This window comes from Mus caroli, unplaced genomic scaffold (assembly GCF_978045245.1).
Source record: "Mus caroli unplaced genomic scaffold, Mus_caroli_1 scaffold_1, whole genome shotgun sequence".
Lineage (NCBI taxonomy): Eukaryota > Metazoa > Chordata > Mammalia > Rodentia > Muridae > Mus > Mus caroli.
In genome coordinates, this window is record NW_028227256.1 from 132,814,315 (window position 1) to 132,837,169 (window position 22,855).

The 22,855-nt window shown below is 51.7% G+C and overlaps 1 protein-coding gene across 2 annotated transcripts; it reads right to left on the minus strand.

Annotated features, from left to right (window-relative positions):
- Nucleotides 1–1,079: 1,079 nt before the first annotated feature.
- Nucleotides 1,080–21,567, minus strand: Inava (innate immunity activator). Of its 2 annotated transcripts, none has more exons than XM_085841456.1 (10): nucleotides 21,365–21,567; nucleotides 14,975–15,123; nucleotides 14,241–14,365; nucleotides 13,612–13,728; nucleotides 12,795–13,017; nucleotides 8,580–8,633; nucleotides 7,630–7,840; nucleotides 7,207–7,380; nucleotides 3,257–3,941; nucleotides 1,080–1,948 (listed from the first exon to the last, which is right to left on the minus strand). In XM_085841456.1, exons 1-10 carry the CDS (start codon nucleotides 21,565–21,567, stop codon nucleotides 1,856–1,858), a joined length of 2,034 nt encoding a protein of 677 aa, XP_085697582.1. In that variant the 3' UTR covers nucleotides 1,080–1,855. The 2 variants fall into 2 exon arrangements, with proteins under 2 accessions (XP_085697582.1, XP_029325283.1); XM_029469423.2 differs by lacking the exon at nucleotides 21,365–21,567 and adding an exon at nucleotides 17,655–17,820.
- Nucleotides 21,568–22,855: the final 1,288 nt, after the last annotated feature.

Sequence of the window (22,855 nt, forward strand, 5' to 3'; positions counted from 1 at the left end):
TTTTCTGGGCCTAACAGATGACAAATGGCTAAAACACAAAACCAAATACCTGCCTGACAAGTGTGAAACCCTGGATTCCATTCCCAACACAGGAGAAATAAAGTCCAAACTCACCACAAAATAAGTTACATCCAAAATCAAGTCCTTACTGGCCACCGTTAATAGCTAAATTGATGTTCAGGTCTGAGATAAGGATGCCCACAGCTTCTCTAGAGGCCCTGGAACTCTCTTCCCTTCCCACCCAACCCCTAGCGTGGAACAACCCCCAGCCTAATAAAGCCAGGTCCTTGAAAGCTAGATTCCTACAGTCTCCAGGGCTGGCCACCAAGGGCAGCATTGGCGTCACCCCTGCATAGCCATCTGCCTGGCCCTTTGTGACCTACCTCTTCCTTGACTGTGGAGAGGGACAGGCAAAACAGAGACCCCTTTCTCTGCCTGACACAGAGCTACCTCAGACTCAGGCCACAAGCTCTCCAGAAACTGTAGCCATAGCAGGCGCTCTGCTCTCAGGCCCTGAGCACCCCCTACAGGGCAGCAGAAAAAATTGCAGCCTCCCTCCAACACCCCTCTCCTCCTCCTACCCCTCCCCCCGCCACCTTTTGCAAAAACACAGAAGGGGTCTCATGGAGAGCCCCTTCTTACCCAAGGAACGCCTGTTTTTCCAGCCACAAGAACAATTTCTCATAAGCCTCAAACCACTGAGCCTGGGCCATCTGAAGCCAGAGATGAAGGGATCACAAAGGGCTGAAGTGCCTTCCAAGGTTACTCCACGGAGCTGCCATGAGGGTGCTGGGAATGGAATCTGGGCTTTCCAGATTTTAACAGTTGAGCTAAAAGTTCAGGCTCTGGAGACCTCGAGGAGCTTTGCTGGATTCCCTGTGCTCAGAGAAGCAGCTTGAGTTTCCGTCTGTCACTCTGCTTGCTCCCTAGAGTCGTGGCCAAACCAGGCAGCCATCTAAGGAGCCCACTCTGTGCTTGGTCAAAACAAACAAAAAAGAAACAAAAACAAACAAACAAACAAAAAAACTCAGCACACACACAGAATCCTTCCTCAGCTGGGCCAATCAGATTTTATTGAAGTATTTGGCACAAGGTTGCACAGTCTTAGCCCTGCAACGGAGGGCACCGCCAGGGTGCAACCACACGAGATAGCTGTTAGGTAAGACCAATAAGTTAATTAATGTGAAGGATGCTTAGGTGTGGGGAGGCACTAGCGCTCAGAAGTCTCTCAGCTCTGTGGCTCAGGATCTAAGGCACTTAGGGATCCAGAGAATACACTGGGTTGGGGGGGGGCATCTATGCACTGGGGAAGGGGCTCAGAAGCCATACAATATGGCAAGTGGAGGTTGGGACTACTGTAGGGTGTGGGAAGAACACCATGACAGAAATGCCTGTGCCCTGAAGGGGAGAGGAGAGTTCTCCCCAGCATCTGGGAAATAAGGGAAGAGTCCCTGTTGAGGGAGTCCCACATCCTGCCTCCAGCCTTAAGAAGCAACAGGTATCTCAGAAAGAGGGCCCAGAGCATATGGGGCGTCTCAAGGGGCCCTCTATGCCACTTGTCCTACATAAGGAGACAAATGCTGTCGATTAGTCCAGCTCGACATTAGTCCAAAAGGCCAGACTCTGGGGGATAAAGCATAATCATGTTATTAAAGAATAAGACAAATCACAGATATAAATCCTCAGGTCAGGACTTCTGGGAAACACATGTAAAAAAACGAAAGGTCTCCGCTCTGCATCATCGGCCTGCGATGAGGGGAGGGGAGATGAAAGAAGCACTTAAGGGTGGGGGGGTCCTCGACCCCAGCTCCAATAGAAAAGTCTTTTCCCGCACGAGGCAAGGCGTTCAGAGGAGTTACACTTGGCTGATAATCTCTCCGTTCTCAGGCACAAAGACTTGCACTGGGGCCCCGTCTGTTGACCTCCGGAGTACGTACACGGGGGGCACCTGTCACAGGCAGGGAGAGAGGAGAGACAGATGAGCAAAAACTGGGTAGAAAGGTCAGCGCAGAAAGCTCAGTCACACCGTTCTCTTTGCTTAAAGGCACAGACCATCATCGATTGTGAAGCCCTGGTGCTCTGCTCCTGTCCTCCCCAGGAATGATGCCCCCCAGGTACCACCCCTGATCCAGGTCCTTTGGGGTATGATGGTCACCCTGACTTTCTTCTCCACCTTTCCCGGGCTCATGTCTCATCACCGTCCCTGTCTGACAGGTCGGGATGAGCCAAGCCTAGACCAAAGGCAGGTCTAAGCTCGCAGGAAGGGAAAGGCACGTCAGCTAGAGGGTGTATAGCCTGGGACTGGGCCAGGGCGCTGCCCAGCCAGAGATGGCAGCTGCAACAGCCCAAAGATCAGGGGTGGGGGTGGGGGATGATGCAGCTGGGCTGCTGGGAATCTGGGGTCTCAAAGAAGCAGCTTGTTGGTAACTTCTAGAGTGTGTCCCCTGCATAGCCTTCTGAATCCGGATGAGAGAATAAAGAAAGGATTCATGCCGGCTAGCCTCAGTTCCAGGATGAAGAAATGGGGCTCACAGAAACCAAGGCTGCACCCCTACCCGAAGTCAGAGTGCTCAGAATCCTTCTTACTTCCGATACAACCTAGCACACACACACACACACACACACACACACACACACCACCCTCTGGGAGCCCCCGTGATAGAGCTATTGCTGATTCTAGGACTCTCATATATTGCTTTAACCATTTCAGCCTCTGATCCACCCCATGAATGAGAGGGGTCATTTACTACGCCCATCTTTTAGAGGGGGAAACAGAAGCCTAGGCGTTAAGTAAGCCACAGGACCATAGAGTTAGAATCAGAACCTGGTAGTCTCTAGCTGTCAACTGTGAGACCATCTCCTTCCCAGCCTGGCGACAGTGAGTTATTTTCTATAAACCCATTTTCCAGATTCTCCCTTTGCCCCTGGGCTCTAGAGTCAGTAAATTCCAAGGGTTAATTTGGGTTGCACATTTGGTTCTGAGGAAGTTTATCTGTTTTGTGGATCATCCGTGAAGCCATTAGGGGGAAATCTCTGAGCTATCTGTGAGGACAATCTCTACCAGGGCACATTGGTATGCACTCTTGCGCTAGACACTAGACACAGTAGGCACAATTAAGAGGCACCCCCAGGGAAGGCAGAAGTGCCTTCCAAAGCCAAGAGGAAATATTCTCCTCTTTTGGCCTAATTTTCCTAACTGGTGATTAGTCGGCCAGTAGTTGCTGGTCTAATTTCTTCCCCCCACGGGAAGCTGTACCTGTGTCCTGGGTCCCGAGGCCCGCCCCAAGCTCTCCCTCCCAAGAGGCAGACTCCTAACACGGAACGCCCCTTGGCGGTCGAGCGAGTGGGGGCGGCTGCTCCGGAGACGTGCGCGTTCATGCCACCACTTGAGCTCCTCCGAGACTGCTGCCTTGCTGAGTCCCCGGCCTGCAGGACTGTCCTTTAGTGAGGGTGTGCGCACAATGCGGCTGTGGGAGGGTACCAGTCGTTGGTAACGCAGGGGTGCACCTTCCTCGTCATAGGCAGCACCCACGGCTGCACGACACAGCTCCCACTCGCCCGGCGGCAGGTGGCCCTCGGCCACCATCACATAGCGCCCCGTTGGGAAGTACCCAGCGGGCAGCAGAAGTTTAGAGTAATGAGGGGCCAGCTCTCTGCCACAGGCTGGGCCCCAGGCCCCACGGTGGCGAGGTGGCTCAGGGGGACAGAGGGGCCTCAGAAAGGAGATGTCAGGACTGCTGCTGCCAGGTGAGGTGGGATGGGAGATGCTGGAGACATCAGAGCCACTGTCTTCAGAGCAGGAATGGCAGGCAGGGTGTGGCAGTGGGGGCTTGCCGGGTGTGAAGCAGGAGTCTGGCACTGTCACTGTGTAATGAGTGGGGCGGCGGCGCGGAAAGGCACTGCGACCTCGGCCCTCCGCGCCTGCTCGGAAGGAGTCCACCCTGAAGAGGAAGATGGGAAAGCATTGAGTTGGGGAGGGGCCATATCGGAGTGATGAATTATGACCTTGGATGCCAGTGTTCTGTCCCTAGGCCAGGGCAATGAGCTTGTACTAGTTTTTGGCTTAGGTCAGACCTCCGCAGAGCACACAACCCAGTCTTGTTCTAATATGCAGAGGTAGGGCATTTTCTCCCTGGATGCCATATTGCTATACTGCTCTTGTTCCCTTCCAAACTTTTCCACATCAGGATAATGATTCCTGAGTCACAAAATCCAGGTCACACAAAATAGGGAAATATTAAATACAATACGCCCTGTAGACTGTAATCACTGGAGTACTTATAACTCCTAATACAGTGTAAATACCATGTAACTCCCTCACGTGTTGTACTACTTAGGAATGACAACAAGATTCTGAAGGGTGGAGAATGTGGCTCCAATGTAAGAATATTTGCTTAACATGAATGAAGTCTTAGGTTCAATCCCAGCCCTGCAAATAGAATTGGTACATGTTGGATGCATAAGTTGATTTTTTTTTACAATTTATTTTTATCTTATATGCGTTGGTATTTTGCCTGCATGAGCGTCTGTGTGAGGGTGTCAGATCCCCGGGGACTGGAGTCACAGACAGTTGTGAGGTGCCATGTGGGTGCTGAGAATTGAACCACGGTCCTCCAGAAAAGCAGACCGCACTCTTAACTGCTGAGCCATCACTCCAGCCCTGATATGTTGATTTTTTTTTTTTAAGTATTTTGGTTTCTCAGTCGATTTCAATCCACCGATAGGAAGAGCCAACATTCTGCTCCATCCATGTCATGTTTCCAGCCAGCTAGGGTCCAGTATGTTAGTAGCATTTACTCAGTCTCTTAGTGGTTAGACATCGTCAAGCACCTAACTTAAATGTGAAAAGCTTCCGTGTGTTCCAAAGGGCAGGTGCCTGCAGCACAGGATGAAGGAGGGCTGAAATTTAAAGCCTGCTTCACTTATATTCTGGGCATGGGGCTGGGTTGCCTTTTAAGATTTTTGCACCCGTTGTTTATAAAATGACCTTGGAAAGTAGGTAAAATATAAAATAGGTTGTTTTACTTCTGAGGTGTTCAATGCTACCGGATAAGGCTTTGGTGGTACCAGGTCACTATGGCTGATGCTGCCTCTCAGACCACACTGACTAAAACAATTACCAGGTGGCTTGAAAAGAAGCATACAGTGGCTTTCATTATTCCTAGGTTTAGTATGCCAGCCCACCCACATGCTAAAATCGACTTGCTAAGTCCAAAATTCACATACACTGTGTTTTTGCAATGGCTATACTCTTGTCAGCTTGATAGACTCTAGGACCACCTATAACACAGACCTCTGGATATGCCTGTGAGGGTGTTTCTATATGGGGTTATTGGAAGTGAGAAGACCCTCCCTAAATATGGGTGGCACCTTCCCATGGGCCAAGGTCCTGGACTGAATTAAAAGGGCTGAGAGTGAACTGGGAAGCAGCTTTCACTTCTCTCTGCCTCCTGACTGCAGATGAGCAGATGCGCTGCGACCAGCTGCCTCATCCGCCTGCCTCCAAGCCTTCCCTACATGATGGACCGCACCTCAAATGGTGAGCCGAAGCAAAATCTTCCTTAAGTTGTTATTGTCAGGTGTCTTTCCCACACTGAATGACAAGGATCATTTATGGTCACTTGATGCCGCCAAGAATTCGGATTGCTCTAAGCACATGTCTCCAGCAGAGACTGAACAAGGACCAAGTGCTGTGTTTGGTATGGTGGTACAAAGGTACCACACCAGGGAGGCTGGCGCAGGAGGATGGTAAAGGCCAGGCTAGACCATGAAGTCTAGGCCAGGCTAGACTACATCGGGAACCCTTACCTTCAAACAAACTAACAACAACAACTGTACAGTTGGGGGCCTACAGAGAGCTTCTCCATCATTCATAAGGCCCTGGGTTCCAGCCCAGCTGTGCTCCACAATGACAGCCCTAAATACAAACAAGTTCATGTGCCTTCGTCTTACTTCATGTGTCACACCTGACAAGGGTTACTGAAGGAAGGAAGGAAGGAAGGAAGGAAGGAAGGAAGGAAGGAAGGAAGGAAGGAAGGTTGGTTTTGCTTTGGCTCACAGTTTAAGTTACAGTCCATTATGTAGGGAAGGCTTGGAGGCAGGAGGATGAGGTAACTGGTCACAGCACATCTGTAGTCGGGTAGCAGACAGAAATGAATGCTGGTTACCAGTTCACTTCCAGCACAGGACCCTGGTCCATAGGAAGATGTCACCCACACTTCCTTTCCACTTCCAGTGGCATTGCTTAGTGTGCGGACACTATATTATTGTTTATGAATTTGCTTGTTTTGCAACAGGATCTCTCAATGTAGTTCTGAATATTTTGGACCTCGCTATGTAGACCAGGCTGGCCTGGAACTCCTCTGAGATCCACCTGAGTGCTGGGAGCACCATACCTGACTACTTTATATTTAAATGGTCCCACAAGTGAAGTACTCTCTGCAGTTTCTAAGCACAAAACCACTGTGAGGTGACTTGGAGAGAAAGTAAGACTGCTAGACCGACTTCACTCAGACTGAGTTACAGTGTCACTGGGCATGGGTTTGGCCATAATGAAGCCAATATATATATTAAAGTTAATAATCAACACTGTCCCCAAAACCTGTATTTCCTTATAGGTCAGTGGCTCTAAACCTTCCTAATGCTGCGACCCTTTAATACAGTTCCTCGTATTCTGGTGACCCCCTAACTGCAAGATCGTTTTTGTTGCTACTTCATAACCATAATTTTGCTACTGTTATTACTTGTAATATAAATATCTGTGGTTTTCGATGGTCTAATGCAACCCCTGTGAAATGGTCATTAGGCTCCCTCCCCCAAAAGGAATCGTGACCCACAGGTTGAGAACCACTGCTAGAGGAGACTGTATGTTTACAGCAATGTTATAGACCATAACTACCATGAATAATGAGAACCAACTGTACATCAACTGAAAAAGAGGACTATGCATTGTTAGAGACCAACTATAAACTATTATCTATCAGTGCAAGAAAACAGCACGGCTGGAAACCTCAAATGCTGCCTTCCTTCAAGCATGAGCTGCTCTGGGTTCTGCTAAAGAGCAGCCTCTTTGGAGAGGCACCCCAGAGAGGGATGCAAAAGAGTACCCAAGGCACTAGCCATGTGTCACCCGGGGTGTCTCAGCTGTACCTTGTACCTTGGAATGGGAATGGGATGTTCCCTGTACCTCTGGGATAGCCATCTTACCTCAGAGACTGTGACTGGCCCCTCCTGCCCTGCATCTCAGGGGTGGCTGGGGCACTGGTGCGGCCCTGACGCTGGCCGGGAACATTTCGGATGGGGACCATGTGGTAAGAGGCAGCATCCAGCACCCACAGGCTGGAAGGGTTGGGCTGGTCCTGAGGAGTGGTGGCCGGGCTGCTGCAAAGGGGTCGAAGGTAAGTCAGTGACAGCAATGTCTTTATTTAAAGACTCGAGACAGGGAGCCCCAAAGGGAACAGTGCAAAGCACCAGCACCCAACAAGCTGCCGCTTCTCACACCTCCAGCATCACAGAGCTAAGGAGTGTGATCGCCCACACATTGCCCCCATCCATGGCCCCAGTCTGGACCACTGTGTCACTTTCCCTCTGTTCTGGGCTCTACCCCACTCCCTTCCTGCCCAGTCTGACCTGGACTCGCTACTGAGCTCAGAAGACTTCCTTGGCTTCTCATAGGGGTGGTCCAGGCTGGTCTCCTTCCAGGGACTGTTTTGGATGGGAGCCCGTTCCTGGCCGCCAGATTCAGGTCCTGTTGGCTGTAGGCCCTCAAGGCTCTGGGGTGGGAGAGGCCGTGAAGGTGGTGCCGGTGACTCTGGGGGAGGTTTTGGCGCTTGGGAGTCTTCTGCAGGGGTAGAGGAGGCAGAGGCTGGGGAAACCTGCTCAGCAAGTCCCTCAGCCCTTGCCTTGCTCCCTCAAAGCCTTGACCTACTGCCCCAGGCCATAGTCCCAATCCCAGATAAGAAAAGCTGTTTTCTTCCTAAGGACTCCCTCCCCTCCCTCCCTCCCAGTCTTATTTTAATTTACACCTGCTTCCTCTCTGACTCTCTCTAGCCCACTTTCTAGCATTTGCTTATGGTGCCTTTCTGCAGCTAACTAGTTTTCTTGTTCCTGCCTCACCTAAATGCCCTATTTCCTTATTGGCCTGGGCACACCCTGGCCACGCCTGCATTGCCTTCTTAGTCCACTTTGACCTGACATTCTTAGTGTTTTAAAGCAAGGTCCTTAATTCACAGTCTTGTACTTCCCCAACTCTGCCTTCTTTACAGCCATGGCAAGGATCTTAAGTAGACCATTCCTTGGCTCTAACTGGCTCCACCCAAATATAGCCTCTGAGTGAAGGAGAGACACCCAGAGTAGGCTAGAGCTCACCTTTCCCTTCCTCATCAGAAGGATCCATTGAAAGAGGAGCTTAACTCATCCCCAACCCTCAATGGGGCATGTGCCTGGACAGATACTGACATCAGAGCTCAGAAAGACCCTTGGCTAGTACCCTAAACCTTCCAGTCCCGCTGAGAGTCCTCACTAGGAAACTCTACAAATCCCGCACCATCTTGACCAAGTCCCCAAACTGTCCGTCTCACCTTCCTCCAGGAGCAGCCCATCAGACAGGGAGCTGTCATCAGAGGCACTGAGCTCTGGAAGGAGCAGAGAGAGGAAAGAGAAGTGAGACAATTAACCCAGGGTTGGGCAGCAGTGAGCAAACCCTAGCCCAACTCCTCTCCAGGACAGCAGCTGAATCCCCCCAGGAAATACTGACTCCATGCTAAACAATGCTTCAGGAATTTAGTTCTTAGAGGCAGAAAAAAAAGGTTGACAGGTTAGGCTGGGAGACAAGAAATGTGACTGTAATCACATTCAAATGGGTCTATCCTTAAGCATTTATCATTGAATTAGCCATTTCAATACTCTGGAATACTGTCTCCCCATGAGCCAACACAAGCAGGGCACTTTGGTAACAAAGGAGAAAAGCCAAGAGCCAATTTCGAAAGCACATAGGATGCTGTCTGTCTATCATCTTCAAACATCACAAATGCAACCCAATTCCCCGGTCTTAAAAGCAAGAATTCCTGTGGTACCCACAAGAGAAGTCAGGGTAGAGAGCTGGGCTATGGGGACTCATGATACCAACTTAGGTTGGGGTCTGGCCAGTTGGCCCTGAGATGAGTCGTGTCCACAAGTGCTCTGCAAGTCGCCTGAGGAAGATGGAGCACAGGGCAGCTTCATGTGAAAGAGTTGCAGCTGTCACTCGGGAAACTGGGGGGCTTTGTTACTTTTGCCCTTCAACAGATACAGTGCTTTGGAGTCTGAGGCTGAGTCCGTGTAACCCACACAGAACCCAGAAATCATTTTCAACTGCTTGATGATAAGAAAACATTAATAACAGCTAATATTTCTACTGTGCCAGTGCTTTCCTAGATATGTTGCATACACTAATTCATGTAATCCCTTAACAGCTAAGGTAGATGCTATCATCTCCGTGTAACGGGAAACCCAGCCTTAGCCCATCCAGCAAGGAGATTTTTGTCAATCTACCAAAAGGGCTGCTGCTGCTGAAGAATTCACACCCGGACAGTCTGGCGAAAGCCTGTGCCCTAAGCAACCCATGCTCCTTGAATGGCTCTCCTATCAGCCAGCACGGATCACTACCAGAAAGTTCTAAGAGCAGACAGTCTTAACCATCCTGAAATCTGTCAGGAGAGAGGCTGGCATGGCTGGGCGGTGGAGGCACACGCCTTTAATCTCAGCACTCTATATGCAGAGGCAGACAGATCTCTGAGTTCAAGGCCAGCCTGGTCTACAGAGAAGGTTCCAAGACAGCTTGGGTTACATAGAGAAACCCTGTCTCGGGTGGAAAAAATTAAAAGGGATGAGGAGTGGGCAAACTTTGGCCCACAGACCAAGTCCAGTTCACCTAACCAGAGCTGACCAATAAAGTTGGATTGAGACACAAGTACAGATTCATGATGTCAGACTTCGTCAGCACTAACACGGTAGGTTGGTTGTGATATGAGACCGTACAGCCCACAAAGTCTAAAATTATTCTCTGTCCAGACCTTTACAGAGAAAATTGCCACGGCAGTTCTTCTCCTCTGTGCTGGGCTGCCCCAGTAGCCAGCCAAGGGTTGCATAGTTAACCTTTGTTGTAGGGTTCAGTGGAAGAGAAACGCTCTTCCTGAAATCTCGTTCTCTTGGTTTTTTGTCTTTTACAAAAGTTATTTTATCTTTGGCAAATGTCAGGTTGAAGGGGTTACCCACGTGTTACTCTCTCAGCCCCTTAGTGTATCATGGGTTCAGACTGTAGGCTTTGCTTACAATGTAACAGCCTGGGAAGGAAAACATCAGTCGTTCCCCATCACCTCTCAGGACCACATAAACAAGACATCAGCTCTGTGGACCCAAAGCTGCACCCTACGAGGGAAGTCTGGGGGCACAAAGCTCTGTAGGGACAAAAGCTGGGAGCACAAGCTGCCAACTGCAAATGGCTCCTGAGATGCTCACTGTCTCAGCCCTGTCTCAAGTCAGTCCTGGTTCACTCTGGTCCTTCTCCCCCGGCAGCCATGGCAGAGTACCCCAGGCAGAGATGAAACCACGAGACCAAAGCGACCCTGCCCAACAAATCAAACTGTACGATACAAAGCCACACTCATTCGAATTAAAAACTTAGCTCCTCGGTTACTGGGGGCACAGTTCAAACGTTCAGTAGCTACATGCAGCTAGCAGTCACCACGTTGAACACACAGCATTTCGATCATCACTGGGCTGCTATTAGACAGTGTTGCTCCAGACGGACGCAGTCAATCGACAAACACAAACAGGGCACCCACTCCGTCGGAGGAATACAGGGGGTGGTTCTTGGGCTCGCTTGTAATAAAAATTAGCTCAATACCTGTCTGCTCCTTGCCACCTGCAGAGAGCTGACTAATTAATTACCCTCATCTGGCTAATTACTTTCTCAAATTGAATAACCCTTGTGTGCAAAGAGAGGAGGGTGGAGTTTCGTTTTGACTATTTTTTTTTAATTTTTGGTTTGTTTGCTTATTTTTCCTTTTTAATTCAAAACACCCTCTAGCCTCAAACTAATTATTAATCTCTTTCTACTTCCTCCTTCCCAGGTGAGTACAGCAGACAGAGGAGCCGAGAAACAGGAACAACTTGTCTAGAACAGCCTCCTTTTGAGCTCCCAAGTCAGACACTAGAACCCAGAACCTCAGGCTCGTCTGGAGGGCGGGGTCCGTGTGGGAGCCACACAAATCACAGGCTATACCAGTTGGTTCCTCTGCCCTCTCTCTCCTCTCGGACTAAAGGCTCTGAGAATATCAGCCTTCTTCCCTCCTACACAGGGTTAAGCCAGAGCCCTAGGCATGTCCTGGCCTGCTTCTTCACTTCCAACAAGGAGTGTCATCAGTCACAATGGCAGTAGTAGTGACATTCCCCCCAAAGCCCCGCCCTGCGCAAAAGCTCCTGGCAGTGCCAGCACCTATGGGCAAAGGAGCTGAACAGTACATGTTAAGAGGGACCAGGGGTGTGGAGACAGGTCACATTTCTACACTAATGGCTCCTTCAAGTACAGAGGTGGCCCTCGGGGACCATTATACCTCCATCAGCATGTGCCTTACCAGGGCCTGTGGGAAATGAAGAGCTGAGAATGACTTTTTCCTTAGAGTCTTGGTGAGTGACAGTGATGTCCTATATTAGGGCCAGAGCCACTGAAAGCAGAATAGGGTCTGGCCACTAGGCCCAGTTTTCCTGGTCAGTCAAGACACGGAAGAACACGTTGTTCCTTGCCATCAACGCCAGGCTTCCAAGGGTGGCCTGGCTGGTGTCTGTTCAGACGCTTCGTCCTGGAGGTCACAGGTACTGAAAGCAATGCCTGCCTGACGCACACAGCATGGGGCGTGGAGAGGACCTTGAAGCTTCTACTGTGTCCAGCCAGGGAAGAGAAGAATTGCAGGGCAAGAACCAGCTGATATTCGAGTATGGACCGGGACATGGGGAAGCCTGCTGCTCCCCAGGCTGAGCCTGAGGCTCTGGGTAAAGAGCAGCTTGTTCCTCTTACCACTTCCTTCAGACACAGCCAAGCAAGAGACTCCAGGGCTGAGCTGGGACTGGAGGAATGGAGGCTACAAGTCCCAACCTGACAGGATTTGGGTCAGGACAAAGAAAACGGTCCCACCTCGGGGCTCAAAAGCACTAGAAGCTCACCAGACCGGACACACTGAAGTCATTTGGCTGGCTCTGGTTCTGAGGTGCCCCGCAGCCCCATCTCTGGGTCAGGGCTCAGTCACTAGGCTACAAGAACGGTTCAGCACTCTTGACCAGTTGCAGACACTGACGGGACTGTAGAGGTATGACTGGATTTCAGTCTAAACACCCATGCATATGTGGCCCTGAACCCATCAGTCATTGGCTACCCATAGCAACAGCAATTCCCTAAAGATGCTGAACGAGCATCGCTGCAGAGCCTTCTGTCTACTGCACTTTTCTCCCTGAAGATAGCATTTGAGTTTGAATAAACACTTGGATTACTATCAGAGAAATGCCTTCTGTCTATAAAGTCTTGTGGGAGCGGTACACTACGTGAGAGATGCAAACGGAATGAAGGTCTCCCAGAGTTGAGATGCCTTGTGGGGTACATAGGTAAGAAAGGACCTGTGTGGACCCAGAAAGGAGTACCCTGAAGGTGCTAACGAGAAACATTATTAGCGCAGGCGCTAGCCGAAAGCATAACACAGGGCCACTCTGGCCGTCCCACAAGAGCTGTGTGAGGCTTGCATGGCTCAGGACAATGGGCTCACCTCTGCCCAGGGAGGGCGCAGTGGTAGGAGGGGGCTCACTGTTCCTCCGCCGATCACCCAGGCAACGCTGAAGGTCCCGCAGCTTCTTCTCCTCCTGCAGCGCAGCATGCTTCCTCTGCCTGCGTGCCTGTCTGCTGAGGTTCTCCTCTGCACACAGCCTGCGAGCCGCCTCGGTGATCTGAAGCTGCAGAGCCAACTGGCGCTCCAGGCTGCTCAGGGGGTCCTGAAGGAGGGGTTGGGGGTGAGGGCTAAGAGGGTCCTCGGCGCTTAGGGGACAGAAGTCTCCAAGAGGCTCTGACCCAGTTGTGAGCAGACTACAGTGTCCAGAGATACACAGCAAAAGGTGGGGCACTGGGAGCAGCCCAGAGCCAACTTGTCACCCTTGAAAAGTTGCCACGATCGTCCCACCCCCTGCTACCTGCTATTCCGGGCTGGGAGAAGACTTAAGTAGGTCACTTTCCTTCCTGACCCCAAAGGACCAAGCATGTCAACCTACAGGAATCTCTCCAAGAGGAAGGTCATTTAGGGTTGGAGTGACCCTACTCCCTTCCACCTAGGCTGAGAAAGGACAGGCCTCGTGCCACACCAACCTCCCTGAATAGGCAACTGGCTCTTTGAGCTGGTTATTGGTCTTTTTAATCCTCTGCCACAGGGGCCGAGCTGCTGAGGTGGCATGCCTACTCAGAGCCATCTGGCCCACTCCTGAGAAGCCTGGGATTGGCCACCACCCACATGGATGACAGGGATTGCCAGTGCACTGCTGGTAGTCAGCCTTTGGGGATGAGGTACAGCGACCACCTCCTCTGACGTTCCTCACCTCTCTGTGGAGGGCCCACTCATCCAGCTTGTACGCTGCTCCGATCCTGCGCCGGACCTTGGGGGCCTTCTCACCAGGCTTAAGGGGATACTCTGCCGGCAAAGTCCCAGTCAGCTCCTAGAGGGGGGCAGAGTCAAGTCGGGCCCCTTCACCCCTCTCTGCTTGCCCAGCCCTTGACCGATCATTTAAAACTTCCCATCCAGCTCCACACTGCATGGACCTGACATCCCAAAGGCCCCTGAAATGGCAGGACACTTGTACCCCTGCTCACCTCATCCCATCTGCCACAGTTGTCTTCCTCCCCCACCCTTGAAGAACACTTTTTCTCCCTTTGCCTTCTCATTCTCTCTGGTCACTTCCTCCTGAGGGCCACCCTGACCCAAGGTACAGCTATCAAATGCACTTCCATCTCTTTGGCCCCTCTGCACATCCCCTCATCTCTTCCTTTCCTATACTTGAGACCCTACTCAGGTCTACCCAGTGTCCAGGTCAAACCCAAATGACAGAAACTCTAGGCCCACACCTCAGTCTAATTTCCAATCCCCTAGAAGGGGTTTCCCCTTGGCATAGTTTTGGGGTTCCTCAGATGAATGCTAAGTTTGTGGGGGGCAGGGACTTAGGAACCTCACCGCCTCCCTCAGGCAGAGTCTGCGAAGCTCCTCCAGGCAGGCCTCCAGCCTCGCTTCCAGAGCCCTCTGCTGCTTGCGCACTGCATTGGTCAGCTCTTTCATTGGAGAGACAGGGCTATCTGGGCCTGCAGGGAGATAAGAGACACTTGCTCAGGAACGCTGAAGCAAGGCATCCCTAGGACACTGTTGGCCACCTTTGGGGAAATGCACACCCATACCGTCTCATGCTTGCCCACAAATTACAGGCTAGCCGTTATGGCTTGTGTCACAGCCACATCATGTCTCCTGGCTGCTATAGTTCAAAGGGAGAGCTGTCCCACCAGGGTGACCTGGGTGTGGGAGGGGCCCATGTGTCTTCTCTTCCTCCTCCTCTCCCGTCCTCTATCAAAACCAGAACAGACTAGATCCACAGGCTCAAGCATAGTAGGGATGGGACATTAACACCAGCGAAATACAGTGTTCCCACTTCTTAGTAAGCACTGGAGCTGAAGATGGACAAAACTGATCTCTGCTCCAGATAGGACAGGAACTCCTGGCTGGTTGATGCCTTCCAGCAAGGAAAACAGCAGTTCCTTGAGGTGCCAGATCTTCCAGCCATTCCACTTCTCCAGCAGGAACCCCTCCATTCCCTCCTCTCCCCAGCCCTTTGGGAGGTCTAGCCCAGCTAGCCTAGGGCCTAGGGACTCACTCTGAAGTCAGGGAGCAGGGCAGGGGAATTTCCTGGATCCACTCACCAGACTGCAGGATGATGCCGCTGTCGGAGTCACTGACTTCATCCTTACTCTCCATGATGAGTTTCTGGGAAGAGGGGGCACAGAGGAAGGAGGGGCTGCGCTGGTCCCAGCCTGGGCCAGGATGTGTAGGTAGTCTGGAGTGTTCCCAGCTTTTAAGAGAAGATAACAACCAAAATGCTCTATGAAGTCTCAATGCTTGAGTGTCGGGAATGGAAGTGCAGATTGTGTCTCTGGAATGATCTGGGGTGAGGGGTTCTCAGTGCACTCTGGGGTGCGAAGACATTCCAAGGGAGGGTTCAGCCTAGTCCCCCACTTCCCCCGCAAAAAAATCCTCTGGGTCCAAAGGGGCCTACTGCACTGGTGGCTGTACAAAATTAAGAAAGAGAACAGAGAGAAGAAAAGGAGGAGATGGGAAGATTGGACAGGCTGGCAAAGCAAGGAGATGCCAAGGACTCTTCATAGGTATGACTGTTCTCAGCTTGAACACGGGAGACTTGAGGCATGGCCTACTGCCCCACTGTTTGAAAGCATGATGAGAAAATGCCTGGACAGTGGGCACAAAGCCAAGGCTGGCCAGGGGCCCAAGAACCGGTGCACCATGTTGTCTGGACCTGGTCATTCACCAGGCAGGGGAAGCAGAGTTGAATCCCAAGTCAGCAGTTTACCCTAGGAAACTTCTCAAGGGGGAGTTAACCTGCAGACCCTACACCCCACAGCTAGGGTGGAGGGGATCTATTGGATTGTTGGTAGAGACAATGGCAGATTAGAAGTTACCAACGACAGAAAGGAAAACACGAGTTCCTCTGACTGGTCGTCACTTTGATGGTGTAGGTGCAGCCCAGCACACCACTCACCACAACACCTGTGACCACCCCTATCTCTCTCCCAAACCCACACCCTCGGTGGGATCCCAGCTGGCCAGGGTTGGCAGCTGTTAGCTAGAGCAGGGGTGGGGAGGGGAGGGTGGAGTCCAAGCAGAGGTCTGGAAGGAGAGGCCAGCCACCTCCTCACTGAGTCAGCCCATTGAGCAAGAGTCCAAAAGTCCTTCAGAGTTTCTGTCTGGGGCTCATCCTGCTGCCTCCAGAGCACAACGGCTGCAGGGAGGGGGGAGGGGGGCTCCGTCGCTGCATGACAGACGACTGAGCAGAATGGTAGAGAAGAGGGGCCCACTACGGTCAGCTAGGCTCCCCGTGTCTGCCAACTGAGCCCCCAGAGAGGGTACAGAGCGAGCACAGCTTATCAGGGCTCTGTGGGCAGTGACACTGAATGAAAACCACGGCCCTGGAACTGACATGGACATTTTTTGCACTCTGGAATTTCAGTTTTTCAGGCAAAGTCTAGAGGATGAAAAGGAGAATAAAAGAAATACAAGTTGACGAGGTGGCTTTGCAAACGCACTGAAGACTGGTCGTCCGACCCCCAGAGCTTCCAGGAGCTTAGAGTGACTGGTAGTTTCCTTTAGCTCAAGTCCTTTCTAGCACAGAGAAGCAGGCAGCTGGGCCTTCCTGCCACCCTCCCCAGAAGGGGGCAAGATCATCTTAAACTAAGAAGCAGGACCAGGACTCTAGCAGGGCTGGCAGCTGGCACCTGAAGCCAGTTTGCTTTGGACAGAGGGAGGAGGTAAGTGGGAGGGAAGCTATCAATTAGTCACACTTGTTAATTAATTATTAACCACTAAGAAGTTGCCTTGAAAGGCTGAAATAACTCGGGCCCTCCCTTGGGATGGGGGGTGGGGTAAGGAGAGGGTCAGACTGCGGCAGACAAGGGTGTTTTAGCATGCCTCTCCTTCAGGCTTTGTTATTATTCACCATGGACCCAGCCTCATCATCTATCGCCAGGGTCCACTCTGGGCTCACTTGCTGCTCCAAGGAGGGCAAGGAGATCAGGCTCAGAGACCTGTATTCATTCCACCATCAGTTGTGCAGCTTCCTGGGACAGCTGAGGATGGACTCTGGCCTTCTAAGCCCCAGTTTTCCTCACAAGGACAAGGAAAATCAGAAAGGCCTACGGCCCTTCCCAGGCCCTATATCTGAATTAGGACCTCTCTGGGCAAGACCAGACAAAGAATAATACCAGTACTGACACAGAGCACAGCTCTCCAATATGAAACTTTCCCAGAGTCCACAAGGGCAGCCCAGACCCACCAAGAAGAGATCGGGCCTTGGTGTGAAAGTTCTTACTTTAGAGAAGGGCAGTTTCGATAATGTCCCCACACCTCTCCAACTCAGGAGCCTGTCTGCCCCACTGCTGTTCCCAGGCAGCTCAGACACTCAGAAGCTATCCCCAGCAGACACACACACACACACACACACACACACACACACACACACACACACGCTCAAAGCTATCCCCAGACAAAGCCCAAGGGAGAAAGAAGGCTTTGAAAGGGGGAAAACTCCAGCATCCTCAGGGATGCCATTGGGAGTCCTCCCCATCACAAATGTGCCTCCAAAGCCAGGTCCTCTCTCTCTGCCCCAGCTCATCTGTTGGAAATTTAGGCCTACTCATAGACACAGGTTCCCTGTTTCCAAACTCATTTAGCAGTCCCCCAATTACCCCTGAGCCCAGAAATGATTTTAGGAGTAAGGGAATGTTACCATGTCTGGTTGGGGATCCTTCCATTTCCTGGTCTGCCTGCTGCTCAACCCCAAACATTGTCCTTACCCTGCCCAACTCTCACCTGCTCCAAGCTCAGTCCAGATCAAGGAAGACTCCTGCTTCCAGATCAGGGCATTGAAACACCTCTCATGTCACCTCAAGGTCTCCCAGGCTGCCTGGTGCTCTTGCTCCCAGGAAGCTCACCACATGCTGCTAGCCGCCTCCTGGCTCTCTCTCCCTCTCATCAGGTCCCGCCTGCCTGTTGTCCCTCCCAGGCGGCCGGGCCAGGGGAACCAGGTTACCTGTTATGACTTGAGTCAGAGGGGAGGAGCAGGTGAGCAAGTCCTTCCCTGAACTAATCCGGCTGCTGGCAGTTGCCAGCAGGCAGCTCCTAGGCCTCTGCACTTCCGGGCGGAGGGGAGCAGGGAAAAGGGGCTCCCCATGAAAGAGAACCAGAAGGCAGCAGAGTCAAGTTTCCGTAGCCACAAGGAACCCTAATAGTGTGCTGAGCTACGAATTGCTTCAGTGCCCTCCAGTCCCCTCCTGTCTCCCTTGTCTCACTTTCTCTTTCTAGAAATTGAGGAATAAGTCCCCCCCACACAAACAAAACAAAACAAACAAAAACCAAAACAGAGTAAGAAACTCTTTGTCCCAGGGAGCAACTTGGAAAACCTAGGCTCACAGAGTCACAGCTCTCCTGACACACTGGACTAAAGATCACAGCCTCAGTCCTTCCCAGATTAGGATCTCAAAACCTCAGACTGAGCTGGGGGGTTGTGGCAGGCACCACTAGCAACTTGTAGTCCCAACTACTTGTGATCTGAGGCAGGAGGATCACATGAGCCCATCCATAGACTGAGGACCAGCCTGGGCAACAGAGGAAGATAGTAATCTGAACAAACAGACAAGCAAACAAAAACAACAAAAAACCAGAAGGAAACGGTAGCTGTGAGTCTATAGAACTCATTGGTAGACTACAAGCCAGAGGTCTTGGGTTTAAAATCTTAGACCTAGAAAAGAAACAAAACCAAAGGGACAACAGAAACAGGCCAGGGCTGCTTTTGCAGAGACTCTAGGATGCTAGGCAGATGGAGGACAGCGCTGCTTTCTTCGAATCCCAGCCACATCAAGAGCACCACATCCCATTTGCAATCTCTGTGCACCCCAAACAATGCTATACCTGGGGCACTGACCCACACTACCTTATCATCCCTTATTCCATACAAAAGCAACAGTAACCTCCAACCTTAGCGCCTTCTCCATACTCACTAAAACGGACCTTTGTCCCTGCAAAAAGCCAGCCCCCAGGCTCTCTGTCCCACCCCACGGACCCTCAGGCAAACAAAAAATTGCTTGGACTACGTTGCTTTGGAGTGGCGAGCAGAGCAGTTGTGGTCTGCTCCCAGAGGCTAGAAGGATACAGCAGACTGGCCTGTATCTCTCAGATCTTTGTCTCATCACCTCCCACCCTCCACCTTTGGGATCCAGGTCTCAGGTCTCAATGCACACCCAAGCTACTTCCTTCTCCCAGCGCCGCCAGGGGACCCAGTGCTCCCACTCCATGCCCTAGCTGGCTGTTACGCATCTCCTGTGCACAGCTATGTCACAGGCTGCCACCACCTTTCACCAACAACACCGTTCCTTCTCTGACACAACCCCCCTCCCATACCTTTACATTCCGGTACACACCCTCTTTCCAAACAATGCTAGCCCGAGTCTCACAGGCTGACCACCTCCTCCAAGCAGAGGCTGAGGGGCCCTCACCGGGGACACACCCTCCCCACTGTGGGGAACCAGCTTTCTGAACCTTCCAAAGAACCCACAGCCTTTCCCATCCCCCCCCCAACAAGTCTTCCACAATACTGCAGTCCCCTCCCATCCCCCAACAGGTTTCCGTGTTCTTCCAGTGTCTGAAAGGGCTTGAGCTGCCTTGGCCCATCCCCCAGTTCCAACTGGGGGCTGTGGTGGAGTTTCTAGAATCAGCTCATAGTTCAGTTTTAAATGTATAAAACAAAGAGACCAATTACGAAGCCCAATCATGCTGAAATACAGTTCTGAAACCATAAGAACAGATCATGTATACTTCGTTATTAATATTAAACAGGACCCAGCAACCGGTCATTTCAAACAACCCATGAATGAAACTCTTTACATATAACCGACCTCATGTGAAAGTCACAGGTACTGCTGCTGCTGCAGCAGCCTGGAGTGTAAGTTTTAGAGTCAGCTGAGCACTCTGGCCTCAGGTAACCTCATCTGAATTCAGGGGCCAAAAGCAAACTCGGGTTAAGGCCTGTACACACCGGGACATACATTCTTTAAACTGTCTTCCAGGAAAAGCCTCCAGGCTCTCAATAATGATTCTCAGCGCTTGAAAACCAGCTTTTCAAGAACAGACTTGAGCAGAAGCCAGGTCACTGATATCACAAACCCAAACCCCCTCTAGCAGAACATACCCCACCCCACCCCCAACACACACACACACACACACACACACACACACACACACACACACCAAGAAATAGGCAACCTGCAAAGAGGAAAGCCCGGGAGCCAATCAGCAGCTTCCTCACTCTTCGATGCCCACCTACCAAGGAGGAAGGCTTACCCTCCGGGCCTCCTGCAGGAGGCTTTGCAATGGAGCTCTTTTTTTTTTTTTTTTTTTTTTCTCTCGTTTTGCAGAAACTCAGCACTGGCAGTGGCTTCCATTGAAGATGGGCATCAATCCGTTGCTCAGCAATAGACTTACAGACCAACCTGCTTGCACTGAACCAAGTCCAAACGCGGCATCCCCCCCAATCCACTAGAATCTAGGGTTTGGAATTAGGCTGACCTAACAGTCCTCCTGCCAAGATGGATGTTATCGGAAGACACCATCAAGGGATAGGTGGGCACTCTCCAGAGGAAGCTTAAAACTAACTTGGAACTCAGCACCCATTTTCCCTGATCCCAGGTTCCAGAGCCACTGGCTACGAGGACAGGCGAGAAAGTGAGGTTTTCTAGCACCGGAATCCCATCTAGGTGGAAGACAAGCCCTTTCCACGACAGCCACCTCTTCAAAACCTTTCGTGTCTAAACTCTTTCACAGACCTGTAACCAAATATTACTCCGCTCTCTCCGCTGCCCCCGAAGTTTCTGTGATACTTTAGGGGTCAAAGTTTTTAAAACTACGTCCTTCAACCTGACCACATCAGCCCAACAGCACCCAGCAAAGCACAGCCACCAGCATTCCCACGATTACTTAGTGCATTAACAAATCAATGACCAGCCGCGGAGCTCACAGCCGGGAAAAAAAGCACGGGAAATAGTCGGGGACTATCTGGGCAGGAGGGGTGGAAGAATATCTGTTTTCTGTCTCCACTCCTCTCTGGCCACTAGGAAAGGTGTTCACCTCAACTAAGCCAGGGTGGAGAACTAGGGGTAACAGAGGATGCACCCTGAAATCAAACCTCTAAGGCTCTCCGTAAAAAGCCCCTTTGTCCTGTCCCCCCCAGCCCCTCCCCCACCGCGCCCTCTCCTTCCAGGCCGGCCTGGGACTCGGGCTCCTTTTGTTTGCCTGCTTTCTGCCTTCTCGGAACCTGGCCAGGAGAGCCACCGGCCGGGGGAGAGAGTCGAAGGAGAAAGGTTGGCCGTTGGAAACAGCTTTGGGGTAGAAATTCAGGAATGCTCGACCCCTTGGTAAAATTACCCCCTTTCCCTGCAAGACTCCCTCTGCAGAGGATGAAGACCGAAGTTCAGGAGCTCGATTCCCCCCAGTTCTCCCGCGCTCCGTTCACTAAGTTTCCGCCTTACCTGTCCCACCGAGCTCTGGCACCTCGCGCCTGCCCCCGCGCCCCCCGCGCCGGTCGCGCAGCTTCAGGACCTGTTGGTCCCGCCCATCTTCCCTCTCCCCAAGGCTCCCCCGGGCCTCCCCTCCCCGGAGGTATTTCATTTAACTTCGGCATTTGCAGCATCCCAAATGTTAAAGATCCCAAGACATCTGTCCCCTGGGGCATACCAAAGACCCAGTGAAGAGAGGGGAAGATGCTAGAAGGGATTCGAGATTCTGAACCCAGAGACGGGGCGGGGCCTCACGTTGGGCTGGGACACTGCCAGCCCAAATGTGCATCCTGCGGGAGCAACAGCGCGAGGGGCGACGCTGCCCCCTATCTCCCCCATTCACGCAGCCTCGTGGTGTGACACCCCCTACTAGACCGGTTTCTGAAATCTGGGCGGGGCGAGGCTCGACTAGAGGTCCTAGGGGCCGCCTTTCATCCCCTCTCTCTGGCCCGGCTGGGGGCAGTTTTCATTCCGAAGACCCAAGCGTGGAAGAATGAAAGGAGACGGCACGCCCCTCCCCCTCCTCGCCTATCCTTTCTGGCGGCCGGGGACTGCGGCGCGATCGAACCGTGGTCGCCTCCCCTCCGTAGTTCCCAGCCTTGTCCCTTTTGGGGGCGGCGGGCAGAACTCCGGCTTTGGCGGCAAGGCACACACTCCTGGGCAGCGCCTCCTGCTGCTTGCGACAAGCCCACGAAACTATCCATTCATTCAAACGCGCTTTCCCCCTTTTCCGTTGGTTGTTTACATTGGTGCTGTCCTTGCCAGGGCCAAGCATGGCAGTTCAAAGTTCAGACTACTTCACTAGGAGGGTTCTTAAGTCCAGATCAAGCTTGTATACGTTTGAAGACCAAAAACCAACGGATAGTGGAGGTTGACCCAGGCTGAGGGTCCCCAAAGCCTAGCCAGAGGAGTGTGCTCTCTAAAGAGGGACCTTTAACAGGCAGGATGTACAAGACATCTTGGCAAGGGAACACAGCAGGACCTAAGAGCTGTAGGGGATTTAAGATAGAGGTGGGGAGGGAAAGGAAGATTTGCAGTTACAAGAGTAACTTGTGCACTGGCGGAAAGAACAATCAGACTTTTCTGAGTCTATTGTAGACTGGCTCTGAATTGACACTGATCCCAAGAAACACTGTGGCCCTCCAGTTAAAGTAGGGGCTTATGGAGGACAGGTGATTAATGGAGATTTAACTGATGTCCAGCTCACTGTAGGTCCCCAAACTCATCCTGTGGTTATTCCCCCAGTTCCAGAAATGTATAATTGGGATAGATACACTATACTTAGAAGTTGGCAAAATTCTCACATGGGTTCCCTGACCTGTGGAGTGAGGGCTGTTATGATTTGAAAGGCTGAAATGGAAGCCTTTAGAGTTGCCTCTGCCTAAGAAAATAGTGAATCAAAAACAGTATCATATCTCTGGAGGAACTGTAGAAATCAGGGCCACCATCAAGGACTTGAAAGAG